Here is a 27,572-nt window from a genome sequence, read left to right on the forward strand (position 1 = left end):
CCTTAGCATGCAAGGCCTGAATCCTGGCCTTAGTGAAACCAGCAGGTGTGCTGAGAAGCGAGGGTGCAGCCCAGGCCCAGCCTTCACTGTATCACAACTGCAGCTTAGCTGCAGCAGAGGCATTTTTCCAGCACACGTGCTAGACACGGTTCTGCACACACAGACATTCCCAAATGCATTAATCCCTTTCGTGGTGCCTGGATGTCACATTAGGTATCAAAGAGCTCGGTGCAGTTTCTAAAGTTTTGCTTCTCAATATTTGGATAAGCTCCATGAACTTTACCGATATACACATGAAGCTTAGAAGTTCAGGTAGGGGTTTTCCGAGAGCATGATTCTGAATATAGATACAAAGCAACAGTAGGGATTTATGTTTCAATGTTAAATTAGAAATCTGAAATACGAGAACAAAATTAAAATCAAAAATCTGAAATACCAGAACAAATTTAAAATCAAAGAGTTCCTATTATTTCTCAGCTCTAGCTCTCAAAAATCTGAAAGTGAATGGGCAATCTCTGAATTAAGATTAACGACAAACTAAGTCACTGAGGACTATGATGAAAACATGCATTCCTGCTCCAGATGTTTTATTTTTCTAAGAAGAGCAGCAAAAAAGTTCATTTTATGATTTCATTTGTATGCATGAATGTAGGGAAAATTTGTTTTAGAAATGCGCCTTACTATAATTTAAGTACAGTTATAAGCAAGTTACAGTTTACAGGGCAGTGAGGGGCAAGGAAGAGTCCGCAGCGACACAAGCAACTCCAATACTGTTAAAAAGGGAATTTTAATCATAAACTTTACATCTTCAATTTTATACCTCATTACTTTTATTCCCACGCTGTATTTACTAAATACAATTTCATGTACAGTCAATATTTAATGACATCATTATTTCCATCTTCCTTGCACTTGGGCTGGATTTTGCTTTTGATTATGTAACAGGTCACTGGACTTGTCAAATTTGACACTTTCTGCTTTTTTTTTCTATTTAAACAACTATTTCCATCCCTGTTATATTTAATAGCTGTATATCTTTGTCCAAAAAAACCAACGTTCACAGAGAATCAGTAGAAAGGATTAAGTGAAAGTGACAAAGGTATTTGTACACAAAAGTTCATTATTTAGACATTTATAGTAGACCATAATTGCTGACTAGAAAATGATTGCAGATAAGATGATTGCAACTGAAAGTTATAAATAGTCTCTGCTGAGCACATGACCTTGGAGTAATCAATGTACATTAGATATAATTATCGGCTGAGTTAACAGGGGAAAAACAAAAGCCAGTCTGTGCTAAGTGTATGCCAGCTGCGGTACGGAACAGCTCCTCTTTTAAAAAGATGAGGATGGCCGATGTAATCCAAGTGTGTTCATACAAAGCCGCCTGATCTCTTTATGCACACTCACAAACCACCATCAGCGAACAGAACATTACACCAAGTGACGAGACCCCCGTGTGTATATCATACACCTTTAAATTATCTAGTCCAGCGTGGCTCCCACACATGGCATTTTAAAATACATTCATCTGCCAAAATGCACAGGGTACACCATTAAGCTCCCGTTCTCCCACGTATACAAATTCTTATCTCTTAGGCTGTATGAAAGCATAGCAAGGACAGACTGCGAGGACCGTAACTCAAACCTCACATCAATCTGCTTCTCCTTCAATAAATCGAAAGCAAAACTTACTGTCATATCCTTAGTGTCAGTAACATACACAATGCCACACGCTATGAATGCATTACCGGCCTTCGACTTAGGATAGGTAGTATTGATATGCCGAATGACTGAAAATGTTTCTTCATCGACATGTGCTACTATTATATTTTCATCGGTGCTTGAGGCATATATAATCCAAAGACCCTTCTCGTCCACTGCTACGTTGAAATACGTCTTCGAGTTAGCAAAGAGGTAGTTACGACCGTGATACAAGGCATTTTCAATTAGCAGCGTGCCCAGCGATGCTTTATCAAGCCCAAATCTGAAATGAGATAAAGTAAGTAATCGGTACGTTGTGTTAAAAAGTCATTTTTATACGCACTGGTTGGGTGAATCAATTCAGAGCGCATTGCTACAGATAGAAGCATTGTTGAAAATACTTGAGTTCAAGGACCATTCTGATGATCGATGGAGATTAAGTACTCCACTCAAAGCACCTTCCAAAACACTAGGAGAAAATTCCAAAGTAATAACCAACCTAAAAGATGCACAAAAGCATGAACTCGCTTTGGTAGACTTCACTTTATTTAGTCTATGTTCTTTATTATCACTAGGATGAAAGAAGCAACTAAAAGGAACGGATATGAAAAAGAACTAGATACCAGGTGAAGGCCCAAACTTGTGAAATGAAATCTGTACAGAAGTTTGCTTTCCACTAGGTGGGAACTAAAGGGAGAAAATGTGATTGACCAAACCAGCACAAATTCTGGGCAGGTTCACCTAGTCTTAGAGTTCCTCTTTTGAGAACAGTTCAGATAATGCAGTGATTTGCTCAAGTAAACATCAAAGCAATATAAATTCTACTTTTGCAGAGCCAAAATTCTGACCTCTTGCTGGCCTCCAAAAGGACAGCCTGAATGTCTCATCTCTGATCTGTTAAATTGTTTTTATTCCTTGAAATTCCTTAATAGGATGATAATCTGAGGACAGCAGCATTGAACAGCTAAACTGAGTTCCTCTACTAGTTTCCGAGGGTAATCAGCTACTACCAAGACACATTTGCAGTTAGCATTTAATCCCTGAATAATGCAGAGCTTTAGCAAAGGCAGATTATCCTTAATGCTTTATCCTTTTAAGTAACGCCTTCTGTAACGAAGCACATTTCATGTCTGACTTCTAGCTATAACTCCGTTCCTCAAATAGAGGAAAAACATTACTCAATACATGAATCTGCTACAGTTACTAAAGTTTTCTGAAAAGACAGGCTTAACAACAGGAACGTTTCAGATCCAGGAACTTACAAAAGAAGGAAAAATACAGGAAGAATAATTTTTTTTTCTGTAGAAGAGGCGTCGATAACAAATACTAGAAAAATGATCCTAAGAAAAGTCAAGAATGACTAAGTAGATGATTGTCCTCAGCTTTTGTAAAACTCATGTCTGCAGCAACTCCATATTCCAGCAGCATGTATGTGCAACAAAAAAAAGCCTTCAAGGCTGGAGAAGATTTCTGAGAAACATGTGTGTCAACCCAGTTCATCTTGTTAGTTGCTTCACATTTGTAAATAACCTCATGCAAGGGCAAGGGCTAGGAGGACAGCCCTTAGCAGGAATAGTCACCTAGAAATGCAGATTGTCTTCAGGATTTTTTCTATAAAGAGCCAACAAGATAAAAAGCATCTCAAGATTCATTAGAAACAAGCAAGATCTGCAAACACAGAACACCCTGTCTTTTCCTCTTTTATGTGAAAATCCTGAAGGGAGCAGAAAAGAAGTTTCATTCCTGAGGTTCTCTTCTGCCCCCCCAGTCAAGGGTAGTCTAGCCTAGAACTCCAAATGGTTCAGAATTCCTTAATCTTCTGACACCTTGGGGTAAATGACAAGATATAGTGTAATATTTGCATCAACTGCAGGGAACTCAAGCCACAAACACTTTTCTGATCGCCACGATGAATGAATTCAGACAAAGATAAGAGACACAGGAAAGCATGTTATGAAACAAAGGAGGAAAGGATGAAGCAATCGTATTGTCAGGGATCTGACCATCACAAGAAAACCTGTCAAAGGCAAACAAACCTAGTTTTATCAGCTTTTAAATATGACAGGAAACTCCTTTTAAATTTTTTTTCAACATTTGCAAAATGAAACAAGCAGGTCCTCCCCTGTTCTTTCCATTAAATCAATACAAAAACTCCCAGAAGCTTTTCTGCAGCCCAAATTCAAGGACTTCACTGTCACAGAACTCAACACTGCTTCATTCTATCTGCGCTGAAGGTAAATAGTCTTGGAGTGAACAAGTGAACAGAAAGGCCATCTCTCAGCAACTTCTTAGAGACGTTTTGAAAATTCCACAAATAGCTTGTGTTCACCTGCATGTGAAGGCATTTCCCGATTAACAGTACCCAAGCAAAGGTGAGGAACCTCTGCCTAATCACTGTATGTTGCTTAGACAGAGATGGTCTTTTACAGATGTATAAACAAAAAGCCCTAAAGAAATTTAAAGGAGGTTGCCAAAAAGCGGGCTTGTCTTTGGCAGAATAAATATTATAGAATCCAATCATCTTGCCCACATTCCTTGGCATCCAAATGAATACAGGAAGGCGGCACTCACACCTGCTTGGGAACAGACATCAAAGTACAGTAATGTTCTTGGCTCAAACATCAGAGTCATGTAAGAGAACTTGAAAGCAGATGCAATCTTCCATTTGCCCTTGGACTCACTGTCTTTGGCTCCTCCCAAAAGATGAGATTTTATTTTCTTATTTGTATTGTCTGTCTCTGTCCTCAGTAGAAGCTGAAGAAAGAGAGATGTAATTCCCAGTTCCAATTCAGGGAGATACACTGGGAGAGTTGTAGGATCTTCTTATTAAGAAGAACTCAAACAGTGGAGCTACTCCTCCACAATGGAATGTGCACTCCACCAGGTCGCCACGTCCTCAGCTGGTGCCTTAGAGCATTCCTTTGCACTAGCGGCATTAACTCAGCCCCTGCCAGCTAAGAACAGTGCTATCCGAGAGCAAAGCACGTGCAGCAACCCAGCAAGCAGCTCTGGAAAGCCACATTCCACAAGTGGGCTACGATCCTATAGTCGCTCATCTGCGTCCCCCAAACTGCATCTGAACCAGCTTTTTTTTTTTTTAGTTCAAATACTTTTTTCTGACCCCCAAATTCCTTAGTTCCCACTTCTTTCTCACAACTACGAACACAGCAAAGAATCCAAACGCAAGAACACCCACAGCAATGTAATGGACCATAGAAACCCGCTGGACCCCAGCAAAGCCAAACGACAAATCTGCTGTCACCTCTGCTTAGTCTTGTTAATCTGGAGACCCAGTTGTCCTGCATGTAGTAACTGCTCAGGTTAACCACTTAGAGCTGAACAATGCTTCAAGAACTGACTGTCACAGCAGAGTAATGGACCCAGACTACCCGCCCAGTTCCTCTCCTCCCACAGCATCTGCACACACCAGTGGCCCACAATCTAGTTACAGACTGGAAAGAATTAGTTGTTCTGTTCTGGAAAGAATTCTGAACCACTCCTCCATTCTTCCTATTCTAGACAGGACCAAAAAGAAACATAAAATGGTACAAGGAAAGTGGTCTGCTTTTCTGAGGTGCACCTCTGTCAGTCTAAACAATTGCTCCTCCTTCCACAACGTCACTTGCCTTAAGCCAACTATGTTTGACTTACTTCAGAATGACACTGGTTCCTCCCTTTTGATAGTACAGATGATTGTTTTGTACTGCATGGCCGCATCCATGAAAGAATCCTGTGATGTTAATGATCCTGTAGCTGTCATTCAGCAAGGCATTAGAATTCTCATATTCTTTTATAGAGTTTCCTAAACGAAGGGGAAAACATGAAAAAAAAAGGACTATCATTTGGTTCATCTAGTTTTGAAATCTCTACCCTGAAATTCAATCTCTACTGAAGTTCAATCTCAATCAAATATCTGACAGACAACAATTGTATTCGTGTTTTCAGTAATGATTCAACTTGCTGGAACGTGACAAAATAATCCAGAGACAAACAAAAAAAAAAATCTGTAGAGGTGGCGTTCAAAGGCCTGCTGCCCACAGACCTGATGGGCCCTAATTCTGAACACAGTTGGTAAATATACAGAGAACATTTCCTTTTTCCACTTCGGTCGTGGAAATTTTCCTGCTCATGCACCATCTGATTCATTTTCATGCCTAGCTAAATGAAAAAGGCAAAACTCCTAGCTGCAATTTAGGGAAGTAAAGCCATAGGAAACTGTTGAAAGAAAAGAATAAAAAGACATGAACAACAGGCATTTAAACTTGGATTGGTTAAAAAAAAAAAAACAAAAACAAAATCCTCAAACTATTTTCAAAATCTGATGTTGACTCTGAAAGTGTCTAAAGATACTACAAATGTCTATAACCATATGTACAGTCAAGTATTACACAAGTAAAACAGAAAATATTCTGAAAAACATATGGGTAAAAACCTCATCAATCTTAATTAGAAATATTAGCTTAGGTTGAAGGAATTAAGAAAAGCATGTTAGTATAACAACTGGTTTTTGATCAGTGACTACTTACTAGCGTACCTGAAAAATGCATGGTAAGCCAAATCCTTTCATCACTTATATTTGCAGGTTCCCGCATCCAAGTTCCAAAAGTTTGCTGGACACTGACAAAGTGAACAGGGCTTCCTACAGATGTTATGACACATTCTAGTAGAGACAAAGCACATGTCCATGATCTGTGACATTAAAACAGTAAGTAGCAGTTAGTCACGCTCCATAGCAGGTTACCAGGTTTTTTTGAAGGACCAGGGGCTCTGTCTTCAGCTTTTCCAGCCAGGGTATCATCATTCGGTACAACACATGTCTCACCTAGAGCTGAGAGAGAAAGGGTAAGGGTAAAACATGTCATTTTTCTGTATTTGACATGAGAGATGTGCACATCAGCGACTACACTAACATAAAAGAATGACAACTGGGATTTTTGTTTGTTTCATCTGGGAAAGACCAGTTTAGGTTGGTCTAGTCAAAAAATGAGATGGAAAAAGACTGGCTCTTGCTTCTGCTACGGAAACGAAGTGTTCAGGCTGGTTTGTTTCCTTAAAGTTGCCAGGCTGACAGTCAACTTCCAGGATTAATTAATTTTGCTTAACAGATTTAATTCCTTAGCTGAGAATTCCTGAGCAGCTGCTTAGAAAGACAGAGTTGCCCCTTTTGTTAGACAACTGAGATGGCTGGCAGCTGGCTGATTTAGCAGTAATACCAAAAGTGCTTTCTTGGGAATGAGTGATGGCTTCATGCCCAAGTCTATATACACCAGCAGAGGAGGTGTATTCTGTAGGCAGTAAGTTTTGCTTGTGCTGTTAATGCCCGAGACAGTAATAAAGTACTAACAGATACACTGAGCATAAGAATGCAGGTCAGTCATCCACGCCATTAAAAGAAGCAACAAAAAAGACTACAGGACATTATACACTGTATTCCTTACACACATAGAAATGGTTCACCTTAGAAACAAATAAAACACCTGGAAACATTTTTCCCCACCCCTCAACAATTTAAAGAGTAACTGGCTGGGTTTTCTCTTAGCATTTACTGTTGAAACAATGCCTGAATGAAACTATTTATGGACCTTTTTCTATAAACCCAGATAATATCTCTTCTGCCTTTAAAACAATGCAATACATTTCAGTTTGGTTAGAATGAATAACCACAGAGAACAGTTCTCAGCTCTTTGCTGAAGATAGCCCGACTTCATTGTAGTCCTCTTTTCTAATTCCATTCTTAACTTTCATCTTAAACATTTCACACTGCTTGACATGCAGGTTGCAAATTCTTTTGGACATGCATTTTCATTGTTGCCTTCCAATATATTTCTGGGATTTGCAGGGCTGTGATGAAGTTTAGATAAGAAAGACAGTAAAAATATGAAGTAACTATAAAGTAATGCTGAAAGGGTACTGTGACATTCAGGAAAGAAAGGACAGATTATACTGGATCGTTGTTTTTTCTCCTTTAGCTTATATCCTCTCTTTGTTCATACAGAAGGAAACTACTCCAAGATAGAGCAAGAACACCACATATTTCTCCCACTCATTTATCTAGGACACTGGGTGACATGACATTGAAAGTTTGTAAGTGATCACAGCCTGTCTCCAAAATAAGGCACAGACAGGCAATCCAACCATGGGAAGATGAATGCCTATAGCCAGAATCTAGCAATCCCTCTAGATCCCTTTTTAGCTTCTGATCTCAAAAAATTGTCAAAATATCTCAAGAAAGGAACCCACTCAGCGGAAATTGTAAGTTGCAATGCACAAGTTAATTTTCTTGGACTGGGTCTAACAGATACAGTTAACTGAATGAGCAGTTCCCTATACAGTAGTTTACCTGAGACTACAGAGAGTCAAGGCCCAGATCAGCGTTTGTACTGAAGCTGAGTGCACTATTTGCATTAGAGAATATTTGTAATACTCTCTGAGGACTTTCAGCTGCATGAAACAGAAAGCACCTAAGATCAAAAAAACCGTTTTCAATCAGAGACTCTTATGTGAAATTTTCACTGCTTTATTTCCATCAAAAAAAAAGATAAATATCCTACTGATTCCTATCATAAAATATAGTGTCTGAGAGTTAATGGAGTTTGCAAGACATTAAGACTATTGATTTGGTCTGTCTCTGGAGGGTGGGAAGGATGGAGCAAGGGAACACGGAGCAGGGTTGTTTCGTTTCTTTTAGAATCAGCTGACAGTACCATTGAAACAAATGCACCAGAGCTTCCAACTAATTATTCACTTCTCTTAAAGAAATAAAGTTTGACCTGATTCAAAATTTAATATAAAGTAACCAGTCCCTATTCTTATGTAATAAGTTAATTACAGTTGTAAATCAGCCTGTGTATTCTCTTTTCTTCAAAAGGATATGAATGTTTAATTACAAAAGCTGTTTTATTCTTCAGATTTTGGTAATGAGATCTCACAGCCTACTGACTCATAAAACATAAACGCTCATTGAGGAAGATCTCATCTTTGCAGAGTTATTTGAGTATAACTCCCATCTGCACTGGGATTTAAAATCCATCAGAAATCCATCAGATAGTTTATTTTCCAAAGCACTTCGGTCTGTTTTAACACTTGAAAAGAGACTACCTGAGTAAATGGTCCAACTGTATCTTGTACAACAGCCCACACATTTCTGACTCAAATACGATGAGATTTTTGCTTGTGGCGCTGTGCTTACACACACACACACACACTCTTTTGTGCTTAAGCAAAGCCAGCAGTGGTGGTCGTGATGGCCGCATCTGGCTTAAGCTGGACACTGGGGAGACAGATAACAACACAACAGCTAAGGGCCATGAATCCTGCTCAACAGCTGAGGGCCAGCTGAGCATGAGCCAACTGAAATACGGCTGGTGTGCAAATATGACTATAAGTCAACTATCTTACTCCATAAATAGTGGACAGCCCTGGGCCCATTGAGCTCTCCTGCACAGCAGTCAGCTGCATGCCAGGATCTCCCCTTGAGTAGGGATGCCTCTCCAGGTTCCTCCTTGAGGCTGAGAGAATCCTTATCACGTCAGATACTCAGTAAGTGAACTGCGAATAACAGTGCTGAAACTTTGAAATCTTAGCCAAGTGATATAAAGGATTGATTGCACATGTATAATCCTTTAGACATAAACCGTTGACCAAGTCTGGGACTAAGTCTGGATCCAGCCACATGTAAACTCCCCTCTGAGAAGGAGAATAGAGAGCAAGGGATCGTTTCTAAACCTCATGACTCAAGAGGAAGGTCTCCCTAACTGTTTTGCCTGTCCCCGTCCTCTATGCAGTAAATACAGAAATGTACCTTGCCATTGAATCTTGTCAAACCACTGCCACGCTTTGTTAACTCACTGTCTGGTATCAATAAAATATATTGTTGCCTCTCTGCTGTAAATGAAGTGCATCACTCCACCCGTGACACCGCTCCAGCTGTCCTACGTTCCATTGTAAGGAGGCTCTTTGGGATCTGTTCCGATACTTCAATACTCAGAATCTACTGATTGAGGTTCTCACTTGCTAGCACAATTACATGCTATATTAAAAATAAGAGGCATAAATAATTTATATATGTTCCACCCAGTACTAAATATTCACTGGTTAATAGCATTTATAATAATAATTTAAAAAAGATTTTTCATCTCAGCAAACTGTGCAGAATGATGGTGACATAAAAACATATCGCCCTATTAATGGTGAGACATACAAATTGCTCTGCTTGTTTCACACTTAGCAACTGCACAAAGTTCTTGTGCTATTCCCTTTCAGTATGCCTATCAAGAAACTACATTCCCAACTACAAGAGAAAACCCACTTCTCCAGACACCGTCACAAATAACTCTCTTCTTTTCCAGAAAGGTGAAAGATTAGTAACTGAGACATCCTTTGCTATTCTCTTATAGGATCACTCCAACCTCCCTGAAAACAGGCATCTCAGCTGGGAGGAAAATTCACCCCAGAACTCTAAGGGTAGCAACAGTCACCGAAAGCTGCAACCACCTCGAATGCAACACCACCCAGGGTAAAGGACAGGGACGGACAGGTCCAGTATGTCGATCCTAAACCAAAAGTTTGCTTGCATTCTCAAGCTGGACTAAGCTAGAAATACAATGCTGTTCTTGCACCAGCTTCTCCTTGCTTTTCACAATCAGCTAGTACCTTGAACCAAAATTTTCCAGTTACCACAATACCAGACTGTTTGTAGAACCCATGTTCCTCAGCATCCAAATCACCAGCTCCTCTTATCTTCTGCTGCTAATTCTGCACTGGCCACAAAAAAAAAGGCTCTCCTCTTCCAGTATGTAGAAATGAATTGAAATGAAAGTCTCAAAACCAGATTTTTTTAATTTTTTTTTTTGAGAGAGAGTGTTTTCAGGAATGTAGGATAACATTTTTGGCCAAAATTTTCAGAAGTCCAGCAACTTCAGACATCCATCTTGATGTAATTTTAAAACATAGCTGCTGATTTTCACAACAAAATGAGTAAGAACATCCTGTATTTCCAAACATCAGCCTTCCCACTTGCACCCATTCCCCCTACTCACGTGTGCCTGGCACTGAAAAACATTAGAAAAATCAAACCCTTATTTAATACTTCTAATTCAAAACAGAATTGTTTAGACATTAGAGACATCAAAAATCACAGAGATTACATTTTCTTTTCAATGTTGCTGAAAATAAAGTTGATCACAGAAGTTGCAAATATTTTTGTAGAAAGTCTCAATGTCCCTGTTAACCTCTTAGAAGCTATTCCCACTCAAACATGCAAAAAGAAATTCAAGCCTATCTGAAAAATCCAGGTTAAAATTAGATTTTTTCTATCATAAATATCTGTAAAAACATAGTAAGAAATGTGTTTACTGTAGAAGGAGTTTAGAATATTAACATAGTCTTTGGTATCATGTTGACAGAAACACTTTCTTCCACAAAGTACTTAGCCGTTATTAAGATATTTAAATCCATATAAACTTCAGGCATGAAAAAATATGCTTAGTACACTGTATCTGTCAATGTATTTATAAAATACACTGTTCAAGACAGCAGAGTACTTCCAACCAGTCACCTGCTGGAGATGACACAGGCCAACTAACTTTCTCTGTACGTGTTCCACACAGCAAAGGCAGCGCTTTACTCATAAAAATTACACACACATGGGCACACACACACGTGGATTTTATCTGAGGCACAATTTCAATCTATTTGAGAAAAAGATCTTATAGAACATGGATAGAAGTTGTGACATGAAACACTGACGTGATTTTTCAACAACCCACAGTATCAAGTTAAATCCATGAGCATTTACTACTACCCAGCAAACCTGAAAATCGTGCCAGAGATATCCCATGGCAAACTGCTAATTACGTCAGCACCCTAACTGGTGACTTAAAAACCAAGTGTAACAGCTGTCAGGCTTCAGCATACAGTCTATAACCTGGCAGTCTAGATACTCATATTTTGGTTCTAACAGTACCTGCTGTGCAATTTGCAGCCACACTTTGAAAGAAATCTACTCTTTCATTTTTCCTTTCTGAATATTAGAATTAGCCATATGTCTCACCAACCCAGCTACAGTAAAGGAAATAAAAGGGACTCAGGAGCCACCTGTCATTCAGGATACAATAATGATAAACAGCAACAATGGAAAAGTACTCAAGATCACCCTGCTCCAAAACTTACATATTGAAATAGACAAGAAGTCTCAGTGCATCCTTTTGTATTTCACCAGCTTTTAAGTCTTAGCTAGTCCAAGCTTGCTTCAGTTCTGACAATGACCCAGCAATTTAATTTTGCAGAATACAGTGAAACGTAGCCTGGTTAACAGGTGTTATATTTACAAGTGAAATTAAAATTCAGCATTTAAAAGCTAAAAACTTCAATTCTCTTAACTTTCCAAATATACCCCATCTAACAGAAAACACCATGTGTAAATACTTCGCCTGAGCATTAGCATAGCACAATTAAAAGACTAATATTATACTGGAGAGAGCTTGCTGCCTTAACCAAACCATATTTCAGCAAAACACCTAAGTACATGTTTGGCTTTAATTTTGTGCAGTTTTACTGATGCCAGCAAATTTTAACACACGCTTAATATTTTGTGAGACTCGAGCAAACGGGTCTAACCTTGAACCTGTTTAGAATACTAAAAAGAACACAAAAAAAAAAGTTAGAAAAAGAACTAACAGGTTAGAAAAGGAACAAACCTGTGCGTTTGCTGCTGCATGTGTTCTCCTGAAGCTGTGCTTTACCTTTACCTTTACGTTTCCCTGGAGGCCCTGCGGGTCCAGGTGGTCCAGGGGGCCCTGGCGGTCCAGGTTCACCTTTTGCACCTATGTACAAAACACAGCACAATGTCACAGGCCCTGTAGGCAACAGGCAACCTGCCGAGAACTGTATGTGTCCACCTGATGGACTCTGGGAGATCTCTGAAACAGCCTCTCTTTCTCCTTAAGAGGTTTCTGCGTACAAAAATACGGTGCAATAAACTCACTGGGCTGCTGTTAGAAGGTGCACCATACAAAACTTCACGAGTTGTAGGACATCAGTGCAATTTATCTGTCTGGATTACAGGCACATTATAAAGCACCGTTGCCTTTTACTTACTGTATTCTAAGACCTCAACTTCAGCTGCTACAGTGTTATAATTTTACACAGCTTGTATTTGTGGCTGCTGCATGTATTCCTGAGCGGAAATCTGCCCTCATTTTCTAACAGAAAAATAAAACTACACTGCAAGAAAGAACAGGAGGAGGTCAACTGCCTGGAAGTGTACTGGAAAGGGTGGAATTCATGTGCACCTCAACCCAAAGCCCAAGCAGTAAAAGTTTTTTGTGAAGACTTGCATTAAAGAGAGAACATAATCTCCTGGGCAGAGCAGTATTGAAACTTCACTGTGGATAACATGGGTTTGCTGGTTGGTCCTACTCTTGCAGATCACATTCACGCTTCACAGTATATCTTTTTCTGCAAATAGACTGTTGCAAGAGACCTCCTAAGAGCACTTCTTCCTACCTTCTAATATCACATCATTGTTTGCATCCCCCTTTTCACCCTTTGCTCCTCTTGCACCTTTTCCTCCTGGCATACCATCCTTGCCAGGTAAACCCATTTCTCCAGGTTCTCCTTTCTGTCCTTGATCACCTTTTGGTCCTGGCACACCTAGAAATAAAAAGCATTTCAGTATCAAGAACCCTGTTCCAGTATTAAGCATCAATCAATACATTTTTTTAATACAAAACATATTCACTCTAGCTGGTTTCTTCATCTGTATTTAACTGTGTAGCTGTAATATGTTCCAATTTCAAAACAATGTTGTAACCTAATATGAAGGGAAACTGTGTACAATCCGTTTGGTGCAAATAATACATTCTTTACTTTGTGATCTTTGAGTTTTGAACATGAAGTATACAGACCTGGGCCTCATTAACACTGGGTGGAGAATTTCTAGGTAAGTAGAAATACTAAGGGAAGATGTTGCCAACCACGTCCTGCGCTGCATCAAGAGAAGTGTGGGCAGCAGGTCAAGGGAGGTGATTCTCCTCCTCTACTCTGCCGTCATGAGACCCCACCTGGGGTACTGCATCCAGCTCTGGAGCCCCCAACGCAAGAAAGACACAGAGCTGTAGGAGCGAGTCCAGAGGAGGGCTACCAAGATGATCAGGGGGCTGGAGCACCTCCCCTGTGAGGACAGGCTGAGAGAGTTGGGGTTGCTCAGCCTGGAAAGGAGAAGGCTCCTGGGAGGCCTTGTAGCTGCCTTCCAGTACCTGAAGGAGGCCTGCAAGAAGGCTGGGGAGGGGCTTTTTACAAGGGCCTGCAGTGGTAGGATGAGGGGTGATGGTTGGAAGCTGGGAGAGGGCAGGTTTAGGCTAGATACAAGGAAAAAGTTCTTCACTGTGAGGGTGGTGAGACACTGGCACAGGTTGCCCAGAGCAGCTGTGGCTGCCCCCTCCCTGGCAGGGCTCAAGGCCAGGCTGGATGGAGCCTTGAGCAACCTGGTCTGGTGGGAGGTGTCCCTGCCCATGGCAGGGGGTTGGAACTGGATGAACTTTGAGGTCCCTTCCAACCCCAATCATTCTGTGATTCTATGTGAAGTAATATATTTATTTCACGTTTGCAAGGCACTGAAGAAGGACATTTTCATGGTTCCTCTTGACTTTTTCTTAAAGTAATTACGCACTAACATTACAACACACATTACACTTGTAACATTTTCTACTGTCCCAACAGAGCACAGGTACAGCTACCTAGTTACATTTCCACATGGCTACTATAATCCCCCCCTCTACGCTTGTTAGAAGCATGATCAGTCCACATACTTTTTGCACTTGGTCATTTAGCAAAGTAACATATTTAACAAGGTATTTCTTTGTCCTGTGTGATTTAGTTTTGCAATAAGGAAAACAATGGTGTGTTTGTACAACTGACACACCAAAACCTTGCACCCTCTACTTTACCAGCAGTCACTATTTTCTTCCTCTAGGAGAGAGAAACGTAACAGTCGTACAAACAGAAATGTCAGTGTTCTTGCAGGCCGTAGGTTTCAAATAAATTAGAATTTGTTAATACTTCAGAAGAAAATGCTCGGTTTTCTAGTTATGGATTTACTACTTGAATTGATTTTATGAAATTAGAAACAGAATCACAGTTTTGGGGTGAAATCTGAAATGTGTCTTTGGCACCGTCACCACCTGACTCTGAAGACTGGTTCTCACCTTCATCTACAACTTTAAAAATTTATGGGGGATACTGAAGCGACAGACCATGTAGTGTCTCAAGATATAGTAGACAATTGTTCCACTTGTACCTGCCAGCCAGCCCCCACAGCTAGGAGCAAAAGCCAGAATAACAGATGGGCCACTATAAATACCGACCTGCTAACATCAACCTGTCTACCCTTCCTCTTCTCTGCCCCCTCTCAGTTCTACCATTCTGACGCCCTTTTGCCTCCTTAGCCTCCTACCATGCACAACCCGCTGCTCTCTCACTCTGCCTTGAAGGCACCAGAGCTTGCACACACCCAGCGAGCACCAGGTAAGTCAGTGGATAAACCAGTGGCGGCTTTAGAGCTTCACAGCAGTTTACAGGCTCGGAGCACAGCAACTGCCTACCTGCTCTTTCAGCTATCACGCAGTGAGCTGTTGAACCCAGCGTGCCAGGCCGGCTACTGGTCTCTGTGGTCAGCCTTTGCCCTGTCCCATTTCCTCACACACTGGTGAGCTGGACAGCTAAGAGATGACAGCACTTCTGCTGCTGGTTCCCTCTGTTCTTAGCAGAAACACGTCATGGTGAAATCAGCAAGTTAGGGCAAATAGTTTCCTCGACCAGCATGGAAAATTGCTTGTGGGCTGCACACAGCCTGTGGGCTATTTAGCAGAGCTGCTCTATCTGTGTCAGCTACATTAAAATAGTACCTAGACACCCTACTGCATTACAAAGTTTATCTGAGACTGAAGGAAAAAAAAAAAAAAGCTGCTCCAAAAATTTCCAGCCTAAATGGACAATATAGAAAAGAAGAAAAATATGGAAATATACTGCTCCTACCATAGTTATTACGAATCTGGGACCAAAACTGTGGTAACATGTAACAACTTTCAGCCCCAAACTCTGGCTTTCTTTTCTTGAGATGTCTGAAGTCAAAGGGCCATTTTGTTGGCAGGTTGAGGGAACAGAAATATTCTTACATTAACAGTATTTACTAGCAAGTAGAATACTCAAGTTGAGAATACTGTGATTCAATTAAGTGCATTCAATAGTTTTAATTAGCAATATTCTATAGTATATATATATAATCTTCCTCACCGTGGAGTAAGCCTGAAGCAATCTATCAAAGCTTAGTAAAAAGCAAGGAATGCTACAGAATTCTGTAACATGCAAATTCTTTGTAAACACTGAAACCCTCCTCCCTGTACAAAGGTCTAAAAGTAACTACATCAGAATATAACAGTAAGAAAGGGTTTCTTTTTTAAACAACCACCAAAAAATAAAAAATACCTATTTTTCCTCTTTTTCCATTTATTCCTGGTTCTCCCTTTTGTCCTGGTACACCTGGGACTCCATCTGATCCATTGAAGCCAGGCAGTCCATCAAGTCCAGGAGGCCCTGAACAAACCAAACAGCGTAACTGAATTTTCACTGTTAAATACAATCTATCTTTAAATCTACCATATTTACATATAGTACATTTATATATATTCCTCAGAGACACAGAATGCTCTAATTGGCCATTATGCTCTCTGCGCCAACAGAGTATCCTCTAAAAACAAACAAACAAACAAACAACTCCGTACCAAAAAATAACCCCACCACCAAACCAAACCAAACAATACAAACAAAAACCACCCACCCACAATAAACAAACAAAACCCCAGGTAACAAAACCTAAAGCTAAGGCGCCTGTTTGCCCTGGCCTTAGCACAAGAAAACCGACTGATATAACGCACACATTTTGCATTAAGGCCAGCACAGATCAGCCTTTTGGATTCCATTTGAAGGGCAAACACAGTGGAACCCATCCTACTTCTGACTTTGGCACCAACTATAACATCTTCCACAGGCCACACAAGCTTTAATGTTGCTTATGATACTGGCCAGACTAACTGTAACACAAGAAAAGCATTCACCGACTTGTCCAGAATGCTGCAGTGCCAAACCGTGACTGGCCGGTAGAGAAGATCATCACTCCCTCTTCATCGCTATTTGAACCCCCACATACAAAAACTACCTGATACTTTTCTGATACAGAGAATTATTCTAAGCAGACTCACAGCTAAAGAAGCACAGAAAGAAAGCAAATAACCATTCAAATAGCCTAGCAACCACATGAGTGAGAACAGAAAGGGAGAATTAAATAAGAAAGGAGGAAAAATTATGAGGGAGGTGGGAGGGTGGAATCACTAACTGATGTTTTTTAAAGAGATTCTTTTAGTGTTAAATTATAATATCCATTTACTCGGGTTTTACATATATATATATATATACACTCATCTCTTCAACTAAATGCTACTTAAACACTCTTAAGTCCATCAGGTTTTGATCAAATATGTTTTAGCAAATTTGAAACTATTCTATTCCCTCTCTAGAAAAGCTTAATGTCTAAAACCTCCCCCTCTTAGAAGGGGCACAAGTTCACTTAAACACAAAAATTATAAAGGCAGAAAGTTATTCAACCCTCCCTCATTCTAATTACCAAAGGAAGAATATTCTATAAAAGATATATTTCTACATTTCAACATTTTGTACCAGCAACTGTTTCTATTACCCAAAAATGTTACTGCAATTGTCCAAGTATCTTACCTGGGGGACCCGGGGGGCCTACAACAAGAACAAGCAAAAGAACACAAAAAAGAAGAAATAGTGAGGTTAACCTAGCAAAACACCAAAAGCAATTCCAAACTGAATTGATTAGCATTAGATCAGAACAGTACAAAGGGAGGAAAGCCTCTCAAATTTCAAAATGAACACCTATGGATTTAACTGCTTTGTATTGTAAACAACTATTCGAGCATTAGCAGAAACTCAGCCTTACTGAAAAAGTATCCTTAAAAGCAATTACATATGCACGTACGTTTTGCTTTTTGCAAATTTCAGTTGACAAAGGTTTGATAAACAACCACCTCTACAATGCAATCTCACCGTCAGGGGCTTAGGTGTCTTTAAATGCCACGGATGCAAGGCCCCTAACAATCTTTACATTTCCTTTACATAAAAGTGTCCTCCAAGATCCCGTTACAGCAAAAGAAGAATAGCTTTACAATACTGATTAATGTCACAGTTAAAAATCCTGTTGAAAATACACATCAAAAATATATGCTACACTTCTCTGTGTTTTACAGATATTTCATTGCAGTTCAGGATTCAGACTATTTAAATTAAAAAAATTCTAAAAAGTCATCATTCCTATTAACTACATCTAAATCACAATCAGACTTTTCAGATGTAACTGTTCTCCAGACTAGACCAAGCTTCCCACAGAACCTGGTTGGTGTACTAGAAATTGGACTTGCTTCAAATGAAACAACATGTAACACAATTAAATCTGTCTCGCTCTCTCTGACGTAGTTCAAGTCCAGAGTCTTAATGAGAAGAAAGCATAGAAGTCAAGAATAAAGCAAGAGTAAATGAGAAAATGTTTCTGTAACAAAATTTCTTATGTGATCCCCAATATGCATGTTAAAACAAACAACAAAACCAACCAGGAAAAGCAGGTTAGGAGAACACAAAGAAAGGTGGTAGTTGCAATTAAAGAATCAAATTAGTTCTGTGAACATTTTTATCCAGCCAACAAAGTACCGTCCTGTTTCAACAGAACTCTCTACAGCAGAAAATAACATTAATTACTAGATTTCCCCAAAGCTGACAATTTTCAGCATTAATTAGAAAGCATTATGAGTAAAGTGAAAACCATTTTGTAATACCATTACAGCAATTACTCATTTTAATTAGTACAGGCAGTAATATCAGTTAACGTCTTTCTGTCAACTTCTCAGTAAATGACCATTTTTCCCACACTACAATATTACATCCATTAGTATGTTCAATTACTTCCTCATCTTGAAATCTGAGGATCCTAATAATCCTTGTATAAGCACAAAATAAGTAACAAAGGTGCTTGAAAAGTAGCATCACAGAAGCCTACAGCAGAGAAAGCCAGTAAACAGAGACAAAACGTAATAGTGTCAAGAGAGCAAAAAGGTGCAGAAGACATCAAGTAGCATGAATTCAGAAGTCTGGAGCCCAAAGAAACAAATTTCTAGGTTGCCTGTGGTTCAGCCTCATTTGCAATCAGAACTGATCTATAATTTCTGAAGTAGTATTTAACATCCATGTGTACTATTGGTAATTCCTATTTATGCTGAAATCAGCCATTTGAAAACACACACCAGACAGCAAGTGAAGTGTTTTCTTAAGCTCCTAAGAAGTGGCTCATTTCTAATCTTCTCATTTCCAAAAAGAACACAGGACATAACAGTCTTGTTATAGACTTCAAATCTGGACCATAGCTCTTAAACTGGCTACAACTTGGCCTTCTTGTCACCAAACCGCATAGAAACATTTCACATCTTCTCTTGTTCCAGCCGTCAGCCGTTCCAACTCCTCACCTGTACGATGTGAAACCCAATGTCCTGCTACTATGGTCCGAGGCAGGGAAGGCAAACACCTTGCTCATCTAAGTCCCACTACTCCATAGCAGTTACAACAACGGAAGCAAGTTTCCACACCATATATGTTCATCCCATGTCAGCCTTGGAGTGTGGGGACATACACAAAAATACCAAGACTAAACCTCAACTAGCATTTTTACACCCACATCTATAAGATTTGCTTATGAAAATTACATGGGAAACACATAGCTCCAAGTAGCATCAACTGAGCTTCTTCAATTCCAGCGTTTACAGTAAGTAGGTACAGGTTAAGTGCCAAAGTAGCGTCTATAATCTTTTTTAAATAAATAAACCAATGGACAGATAAATTCTGATGGAGTAAGTAGCAGAGTTCTTTGACAGAGTCATTGACCTCAAGTTCTTTGAAAACGTTGTAACTCAGTATTCCTGAAGGTAACACAGGTGCAATGCTTAAGGCAATAAACGTACCTGTTAAGCATATCCCTTTTGTGCTGTTACATAAATCCACCATCACTCGGACCTAATATTGCAAAGAAAGTAAAGTTGAGAACAACCCATGCCACAAAAGTATCTGGTTTACTTTGCCTACAGAAATAATTCCAAAAATCAAAGATAAAACTGTCCACTCTGTGCTTATAAGAATAAACTCTTTAGAACTACCTTAACATTGTGTCACCATCCATCTCTTCAGGCAGTGGCGCTCTCATAGGAATCTGTTCAATATAACTCATTTTAAACCTTACTAAAAATATGAAGAAAATATCGTGCAGACAACTCCATACATCACCTAGGCATTAAAGTTCACACATTACTGTAAAGCACCTGTGGTTGTCCACGCATTGGCTCTATCAGTGGAAGGTATTAAAAGCCAACATCAGCCAATAAAAATTACATTTAATTTTATTTTATATTCATATCAAATGACGGACACTTTTCCAACACAGCATATCCAGCAAGAAAGATGACTATGTTCCAAGTAAGCGATTTCTTATCCTGGAATAACCAAGACCTCCAAATTTGGAATGGACCTTCGTCCATTCAAAATACTTCATCCTGACAATGAAAGACTTTATAAAAACCAAGCTGGAAGAGACATTCATAGAGACGCTTTTAATCTACAGTAGACTAAAATCTGTCAATTAAAAAGTCATCTTTACAAAATACATGGCTTTTGTCTGAGCAAACATCCACGTTACATGTCCTGCATGTCGAGAATCGACCCTCTAAAACATTTTGCAACTCATCAAAACATCCAGTAGAAATGAGAACATTATGAACATGAGCTCTGGAAGTGCCTCAGCTCTTTATGGGAAAGTCTAATGTTTACAGTCAGAAAAGAAAAGGATTATTATTTCAGGGCTATGCAATATATGATAATTTATGAGCTATTTACCCAGAGTTGCATTTACTCGTCTTTGTACAATTACTCTATTTACAAATAATGCAATGCACTAGTCCCAACAGAAAGAACAAACAAGTGCAAGTCAATCTGAAAGGCAGACTTAATGCTAGCGAAGTTATCTGCCGCAATCTTTACTTTTAAAATTAATGCATCATTAGCTTCAAGGGACAAATCTAACAGATTCAAACAAAGAACAATTATTTTGATGACAAGTATTCTTTTCCTGCAAAATCAAACTATATTTGACTCTGGATGCCAATTCTGTCAGATATATACTGAGAATTTACGGGATTCCAGACTGTACTGGAACAGCTCTTCTATTTAGAAGTTTTAGGCTCAATTTAAATGAGCTGAGAAGAGCTAACTGGCTTTGCCTATCAGAACTGACTTGTTCTTTTTCCCCTCATGCCCCTCAAAAACACTTGGCTTCTACCCTGTAATTTGTAAAATACACATTGGCCATGCGTGTGCTAATTCAAACTGCATTTTAACCTAAATGGTTTAGTTGAGGTTGCTGAAGTGATTACAGCTTGCTTTGGGGCCCTCCAATTATCTCAGCAGCATTATTTTTACCAATCAGTGTAATTCAGGTGACAATTAAAAACCATGGCACTCCAGGAGCACGCCTGAGCAAATAGCCTACAACAGAACCTCCAGCTTAACTATGGAAGACGAGTATACCAGTCATTCAATCAGCCAGCATCATCTCTGCCACAAGGAAAAGCTACAGATACAGGTATCTTTCTTAAATGCTAAAAGCTTCGTTTTCTCATGAAGAAAGGGTGAAAACAGGAAAAAAAAGACAACCTAAACTATGAAGCAACACCTCAGATAATTAGATATCCACAAGCCACCACCTCTTGCACTGTCTTAAATCTCACTTTCAAACTTACTGCTCTCAAACTTATTGGACTGTTACCCTCTCATCAGTCTTTCTCAGCAGCAGATTTGCCAATTCTCTATTTTTATTCTTTTACAAAATAAATATATATTTATAAATACATAAATAAATGAGAGGCCCAGAACCAAAAATATACTCATGTTATTAAAGCTAAAATATGGTTCTTGATCCTTTAAGTTATTTCAAAGACTCTTGAACGGTGGTCACAGCAGACCTCCCCTGACCAGCGGTTGTGTAGAGCAGTAGGACACTGATACCTGCAGTACCAATCTGCAGAAAGCTGAGCCTCCGCTACAAGAGAGATCCTACTCGGGCAAAACCTCCATTCAGGGCCCACGGTGAGAGGCTGGAACGTCTTCCTAAGGCCCACCAATGCAGTGGGGATCAAGGAACTGCAAGGAACTTCGTGTCATGCTACAGAAGCATTCAAGCCTCCATATGACATTAGCGGGAGTTACACACAAAATGCAAAAATGCAGGAGTGGGGTGCTTGAAAATCTTTCTAAGGACTTTTTTTCCCCGTGAGCAAGTGGGTCTGCACACAGTTACACACGCTTGTGAGCAGCAGCCGGAACAAAAAATATTTGATGAGAATTTTGTAAAGGCACAAAACCCCCTGAGCACCTCCCTGCAGGATACATCCACACGCAGCACATCGCACACAGCAGTAGCCACAGTGGTAACTCAAACGGAGCAGCTGCAAAGTGAACAGTCTGGCCACACGCTGTTAAAATACACACCGTGTCACTCGGTGCTCTTTGGAGCGGGCAATAAAGTTCAGTTAATCCATACGTGCTACCTGATGAGGGCAGAGTAGCACATTTAACTGCCATTGTCAAAATTATGCAGACATCCAACTGCCACTAACAATCTAAGTCTGAGCAGCTGACACTAAGTGGCATAAACAGCCTTCAGTCCCTGTCAAGATCTGAAATCTTTTCTCCGATAATTTTATTTGTGGATCCCTTGGACTCAAAGAAGCGATTCATATGGGATGGAACAAAATGAGCTGTAGCCGCCAAACACGAAGATGATTGCTTAAAGGAAAAAGTTTTGACTACATGTTTTGATGAAAAGCTTAGATACAGCACACAAAAATATTTCACCGGGGCAGCAAATTTTCAAACATTACTTGATCCAAAAAAAATCTAGAGAAAACATACTGGTTTCCTCCAACTTCTTTTATATATGTTTCTAGAAAGTCATTTAAGTTTTCAAACTTGAAATAACCCTGCTCAGCAACAGAAACTTGAGAATTACAGTTCAAAAAATTATTTACATCCTACTTCGACCTAAAATAGTTTTTTTTCCTCTGAATTGCCAAAGAGCTGAAATGTGTATTATTCATGTCATTTTTAAGACAATTTTGAGTACAAAACCATGTGATTTTAAAACTATGGAAAATTAAATGCTCCAGTAAGATGCACAGGGTCCAGTGAAAAGTGTTGCTACTTTGGCAAGTGGGATTAGAAACTAGAACCAAATATCCAGTATCTTTCAGTTTTGCTTCTCAATAAAAAAACATTCTTTGAATTGCAGAAGTCTTGTACTCCAGATTCTAAACTCAAAGCACAAGGACTTATATGGCCTTAGCTAAAAAAAAAAAATACTTATTCTAAAACCCCAAATAATTGTATTATCAAAACTCGATACGATGAGCACCTGCGCTCTACAATCTCATTAACTCTAATATTAACAGAGATGTTATCACTATAAAATCATCATTGCAATGGTTTATTAACGAAAATGCCAGCAAAATGTTACTGGAAAGGTGTGGTCTGCAAGTCATTTTTTTAAATAATATCATCAGTTACATCATTAAGAGCCTGAGTTAGCCTTTCTGCTTTTTTGTGGGCCTAGGCCTGCAATCCTTACCGTGACAGAATTTCCACTAAAGGTCCCTCAATAGTAATATTTTTTTTGCATTTCTTCTGACTCAGAAATAAAAGCTTCTCAATCTATTCAAAAATTTGCAATGACACAACCTGTATCATTTTTCCTACGGAGCAAGGATTAATCTTTACACTGAAGTGCAAAAAACAATGCAGTTTTGCCAGAGAAAGAGCATACGGTTCCCCTTTTCTGGCCCACCAGATACTACCTCGAACGTAAGGCTTCCTGAAAGGGCATGATCCATTTCAAAGAAACGTGATGGCAAAGTAGTGCCCGGTACCACCTCCTGTTGAGATGCTGAGCATTAGGAAACACACGGGGCATTCGGACGGTGGGGCAGAGGTTTAAAAACCTGAAACCTCGGAAACTGGAAGGCTGAATTTCTGTTGCAGCTAAGTATTTGAAGCGTCATTAAATCCACGCCGCTTACAAACGGCTTCACTCCATTTGCCTACGCAACTACCACCTCAGAAGTTTAACCGCAGCCCGCAAGCTGTGCGGCCCACGGCTCCAAGCCCCCCGCACTCGCAGGCGGCAGCAGCCAACCACCGCTCCGCAGGCCCGGCGCTGCGGCTGTTTCGGCACGACACGAACCCTGCGGCACCACGAGCGGGCCAGCCCCGGCCGGGCCAGCGGAACCGTTAGCGCCGCCCGCCCGGCGGGCCCGCCAGGCCGCCGCTGGGAGGAGCCTCGGCTCGACCGCCCCAGGCCCCCCGCCCCCGGGGGCAGGTACCGGGGGCAGGTACCGGAGGCCGACGCCATCGTCGCCGCGTCCCCACCCTCCCACCTGGGCGCCGGCTCTCCGCAAGGCCACCGGGAGAGCCCCGGCGGGCGCCCCTGGCGGGCAGCGCCCCGCGGAGGGCAGCCCCAGGCGGGCGGGCGGGCGCCCGCCCCCCAGCCCCGCCGGGACGGGCGCCTCCGCCCTACCGGCACCATGGAGTAGGTCATCAGCATGAGCAGCTCCTCGTTGTCGGCGCGCACGTGTCCGCGGGCCCGCTCCCCGCGGCGGCTCCTCTTGCTGCGGGCGGCGGCGGGGGCGGCGAGGCCCAGCAGGTCCCGCACGGAGCCGTTGGCCGCCGCGGGCCGCGCCGCCTCCAGCTCCCGCAGCGCCGCGCCCAGCTCCCGCCACTGAGCCAGCAGGAAGAGCGTCCCGGCGGCGCTGAGCGCCGAGAGCAGCCCCACGGCGGCCAGCAGGCACCGCAGCGCCCGCCCGCCCGCCGCCGCCGCCGCCATCGCCGCCGGGTGCTGCGGACGGGCGAGCCGCCGCCGGCGGGGAAGGGATTTATGGTCCCCGCCCGGCGCCGTGGGACGGTGGCTGGGCGGAGGGGAGTGGCGGCGGGCCGGGAGCCGCCGGAGCGGGGGGACGGGGCAAGAGAGGAGGGAGCGCGGCCCCGGCAGCCCGGCCCCGGCCGCCTCCCCCCGCTCCCGCACCTGGAGCCGGCCCCTCGGGGGCACGTCGCCCCCTCCCCGCCGGGCCGGGCCGGGCCGGACGGGAAAGGTGCCGTCGGTCGTTTCCCGAGGGGCAGGCCGGGGACAGGCTTTAGCTGTGGCGGCACACTTGTAAAGGACTCCGAGGACACAGGACTTAGTCCAGGTTAACTTCGTAACTTCATTAACGCCAGGTCAAGATTCTGGTTAACTTCATTCCCCAAAGCTGTGACGCAAGCAGAAGATGATACCACGTAGTGAAAATCCCCCCTTCATACAAATACTGTCATTCTGCAGCTCAGGCAGGCACTCCGCTAGTTTAAGAACTTCCTATGTCATTCACTGAGAACACTTTACCTGTTGCTTCAGACGTTCAAGCACAGACTTTTTCCAAATCATTCCTGCCAACCCTTCTGTGACATGGGGTATCTTTAATATAACAAATTTTGCTCCCAATTAATTCATAGCAAAGATAAGAAAATTAATTATGCAGAATTTCACTCTTGTAAAGACCAGAAGAAGAATTTGACCGAACATGAAGACTTCATGAAGAATATGAAAGTTACCCAACTCAGAACATTTTTTAGAAAAGTTATTTTAAAAGCTGACATTTTAATTTCAAAGACAAAGCACTTGTGCTTTCTTACATGGTTACTACTTCAAATCCATCTCAAGAAATTCACAGCCTTTGAATGCCAAGTTCCCTACAAGAGAGGGTTCTTGATCCTAACTTTGTCAAAGTGACAGTTCTCTGCAGATCTCTGCAACTGATCAGGTATGACATTTTGTCTCCATTCTAACTATGCCATTGACAGGCAATTCATGCTAATCCCACAGTGCATCGCAGGGTGAAACATTAGATCAAATCAAATTTGAATTTAATACATGTAGCTCTGCTGCAGTCAGCTAAACACAGTAGAGAAGCCAAGACAGGAAAACAACTCCATCATATTAAACTTCTCATCTCTCTCAAATAAAAAAACTACTGCAAAATGTGGTGGTGTCCTCAGGCATCGTACTGGACACTCTTTCCTTCTGAAACTGTCATGATGGGTTCAGGTAGAGCAGGGTGAAAGTAGAGCGGACAAACATCATTCCATCCCGTTCCGTAACAACAGACAAGAGAGAAAAAAATCGTCATACATCCGAAGGTGTAAGGCTCATCAGCACAGAATCATAGAATGGGCTGGAAGGGACCTTTAAAGGCCCTCTAGTCCAACCCCCTGCAGTGAGCAGGGACACCTTTAGCTGGATCAGGTTGCTTAGAGCCCCGTCCAACCTGGCCTTGAATGTTTCCAGGGATGGGGCTTCTACCACCTCTCTGGGCAACCTGTGCCAGTGTCTCACCACCCTCACAGTAAAGAATTTCTTCCTAATATCTAATCTAAATCTCCCCTCCCTCAGTTTAAAACCGTTACCCCTCATCCTATCACTACATTCCCTGATAAAGAGTCCCTCCCCACCTTTCCTGTAGCCCCCTTTAAGTTCCAGAAGGCTGCTATAAGGTCTCCCTGGAGCCTTCTCTTCTCCAGGCTGAACAACCCCAACTCCCTCAGCCTGTCCTCATAGCAGAGGTACTCCAGCCCTCTGGTCACTTTTGTGGCCCTCCTCTGGACCCACTCCAACAATGCTAATCTCATTCTCAAAATTCTGAACAGGTGTCCTGTACCATCACTATACAATTTTAAAGGTCTACTTTTGTGTGTGCTGTAATACAAGATCATAGGGATCTCTTTGGTAGCTCATACATATTGCAAATATATACAAAATGCCTTTTTCAGCCTGACCAGCAGATTTGGAAAAAAAAAGTTGCACTCTGTTGTGCGAATACTTCCTACCTTATGGTCTAAGAACCAGTTACACTGTCTGAGATCTGTTCTGCTCAACTTCTGCCATATCTCAGTAAGTTTTTCAGCTTTCTGTATTTTACAAAACAAGGTCAGGAATCTAACGCCTCAACTGGTATTTTCAGAAACCAGTACTCTACTTAAAACTTAATTTGGCTATTAAAAAAATCAAAAAACCCCAGTGACAGAACTGCAGCTTCGTTAGCTGATTCCATTTCTATTCCCACTCCTAGCCTCCAACGGAATGTTCACCAAAAATGAATTTCACTGAAGTTTAAATTACTGCTTGAGCTCTTTAATATATTGTTGCAGATAATCCATTTTATGTAAGACTACTAACATCACACAGATGTCCGTATCTTTTTGCAGGATGAACAGTCTTAGAATGTATTCCACCACTAAAATATTGACATTCTAAGGAATAACAATAAAACCAAATACGTAAAAACCTGAAAAATCACTTCTGAGGCCTTGGACCTTGGCAGACTATTCTGAAGCTATTGCAAACTTCTACTTACATGTGAATCCCCTTTCTGATGCCAATGAAGATTACAAGAGTAATTGTTTACCCTGTAGTTTATATCCTAGCTTATCACAGAAGTGCATATTTGAGTTTTTCTTATAGTATTAATCTTGTGAAGGAAAAAAAAAAGTAATATGACCTTGCATAGAAATTCAGAAGACATTATATCTTAAGCAAGCTTAGTTTATAATTTCATAGGTATAATAAAACTAGCATCTATCATAACAGCAAACTAATGCTTTCTTTTTGAGAACACAAA

At 41.2% G+C, this 27,572-nt stretch overlaps 1 protein-coding gene across 1 annotated transcript; it reads right to left on the reverse strand.

The window, feature by feature from the left end:
- Positions 1 to 1,527: 1,527 nt before the first annotated feature.
- Positions 1,528 to 24,730, reverse strand: GLDN (gliomedin). The gene is made up of 10 exons (XM_086471905.1): positions 24,443 to 24,730; positions 19,788 to 19,839; positions 17,491 to 17,508; positions 16,189 to 16,296; positions 13,210 to 13,356; positions 12,402 to 12,527; positions 6,446 to 6,526; positions 6,239 to 6,364; positions 5,356 to 5,506; positions 1,528 to 1,987 (listed from the first exon to the last, which is right to left on the reverse strand). The coding sequence occupies exons 1-10, from the start codon at positions 24,467 to 24,469 to the stop codon at positions 1,528 to 1,530; spliced, it is 1,296 nt and encodes a 431-aa protein (XP_086328031.1). The 5' UTR covers positions 24,470 to 24,730.
- Between the last annotated feature and the right edge of the window lie 2,842 nt (positions 24,731 to 27,572).

Source organism: Leptosomus discolor, chromosome 11, assembly GCF_034619465.1.
Source record: "Leptosomus discolor isolate bLepDis1 chromosome 11, bLepDis1.hap2, whole genome shotgun sequence".
Classification (NCBI taxonomy): Eukaryota; Metazoa; Chordata; class Aves; order Leptosomiformes; family Leptosomidae; genus Leptosomus; species Leptosomus discolor.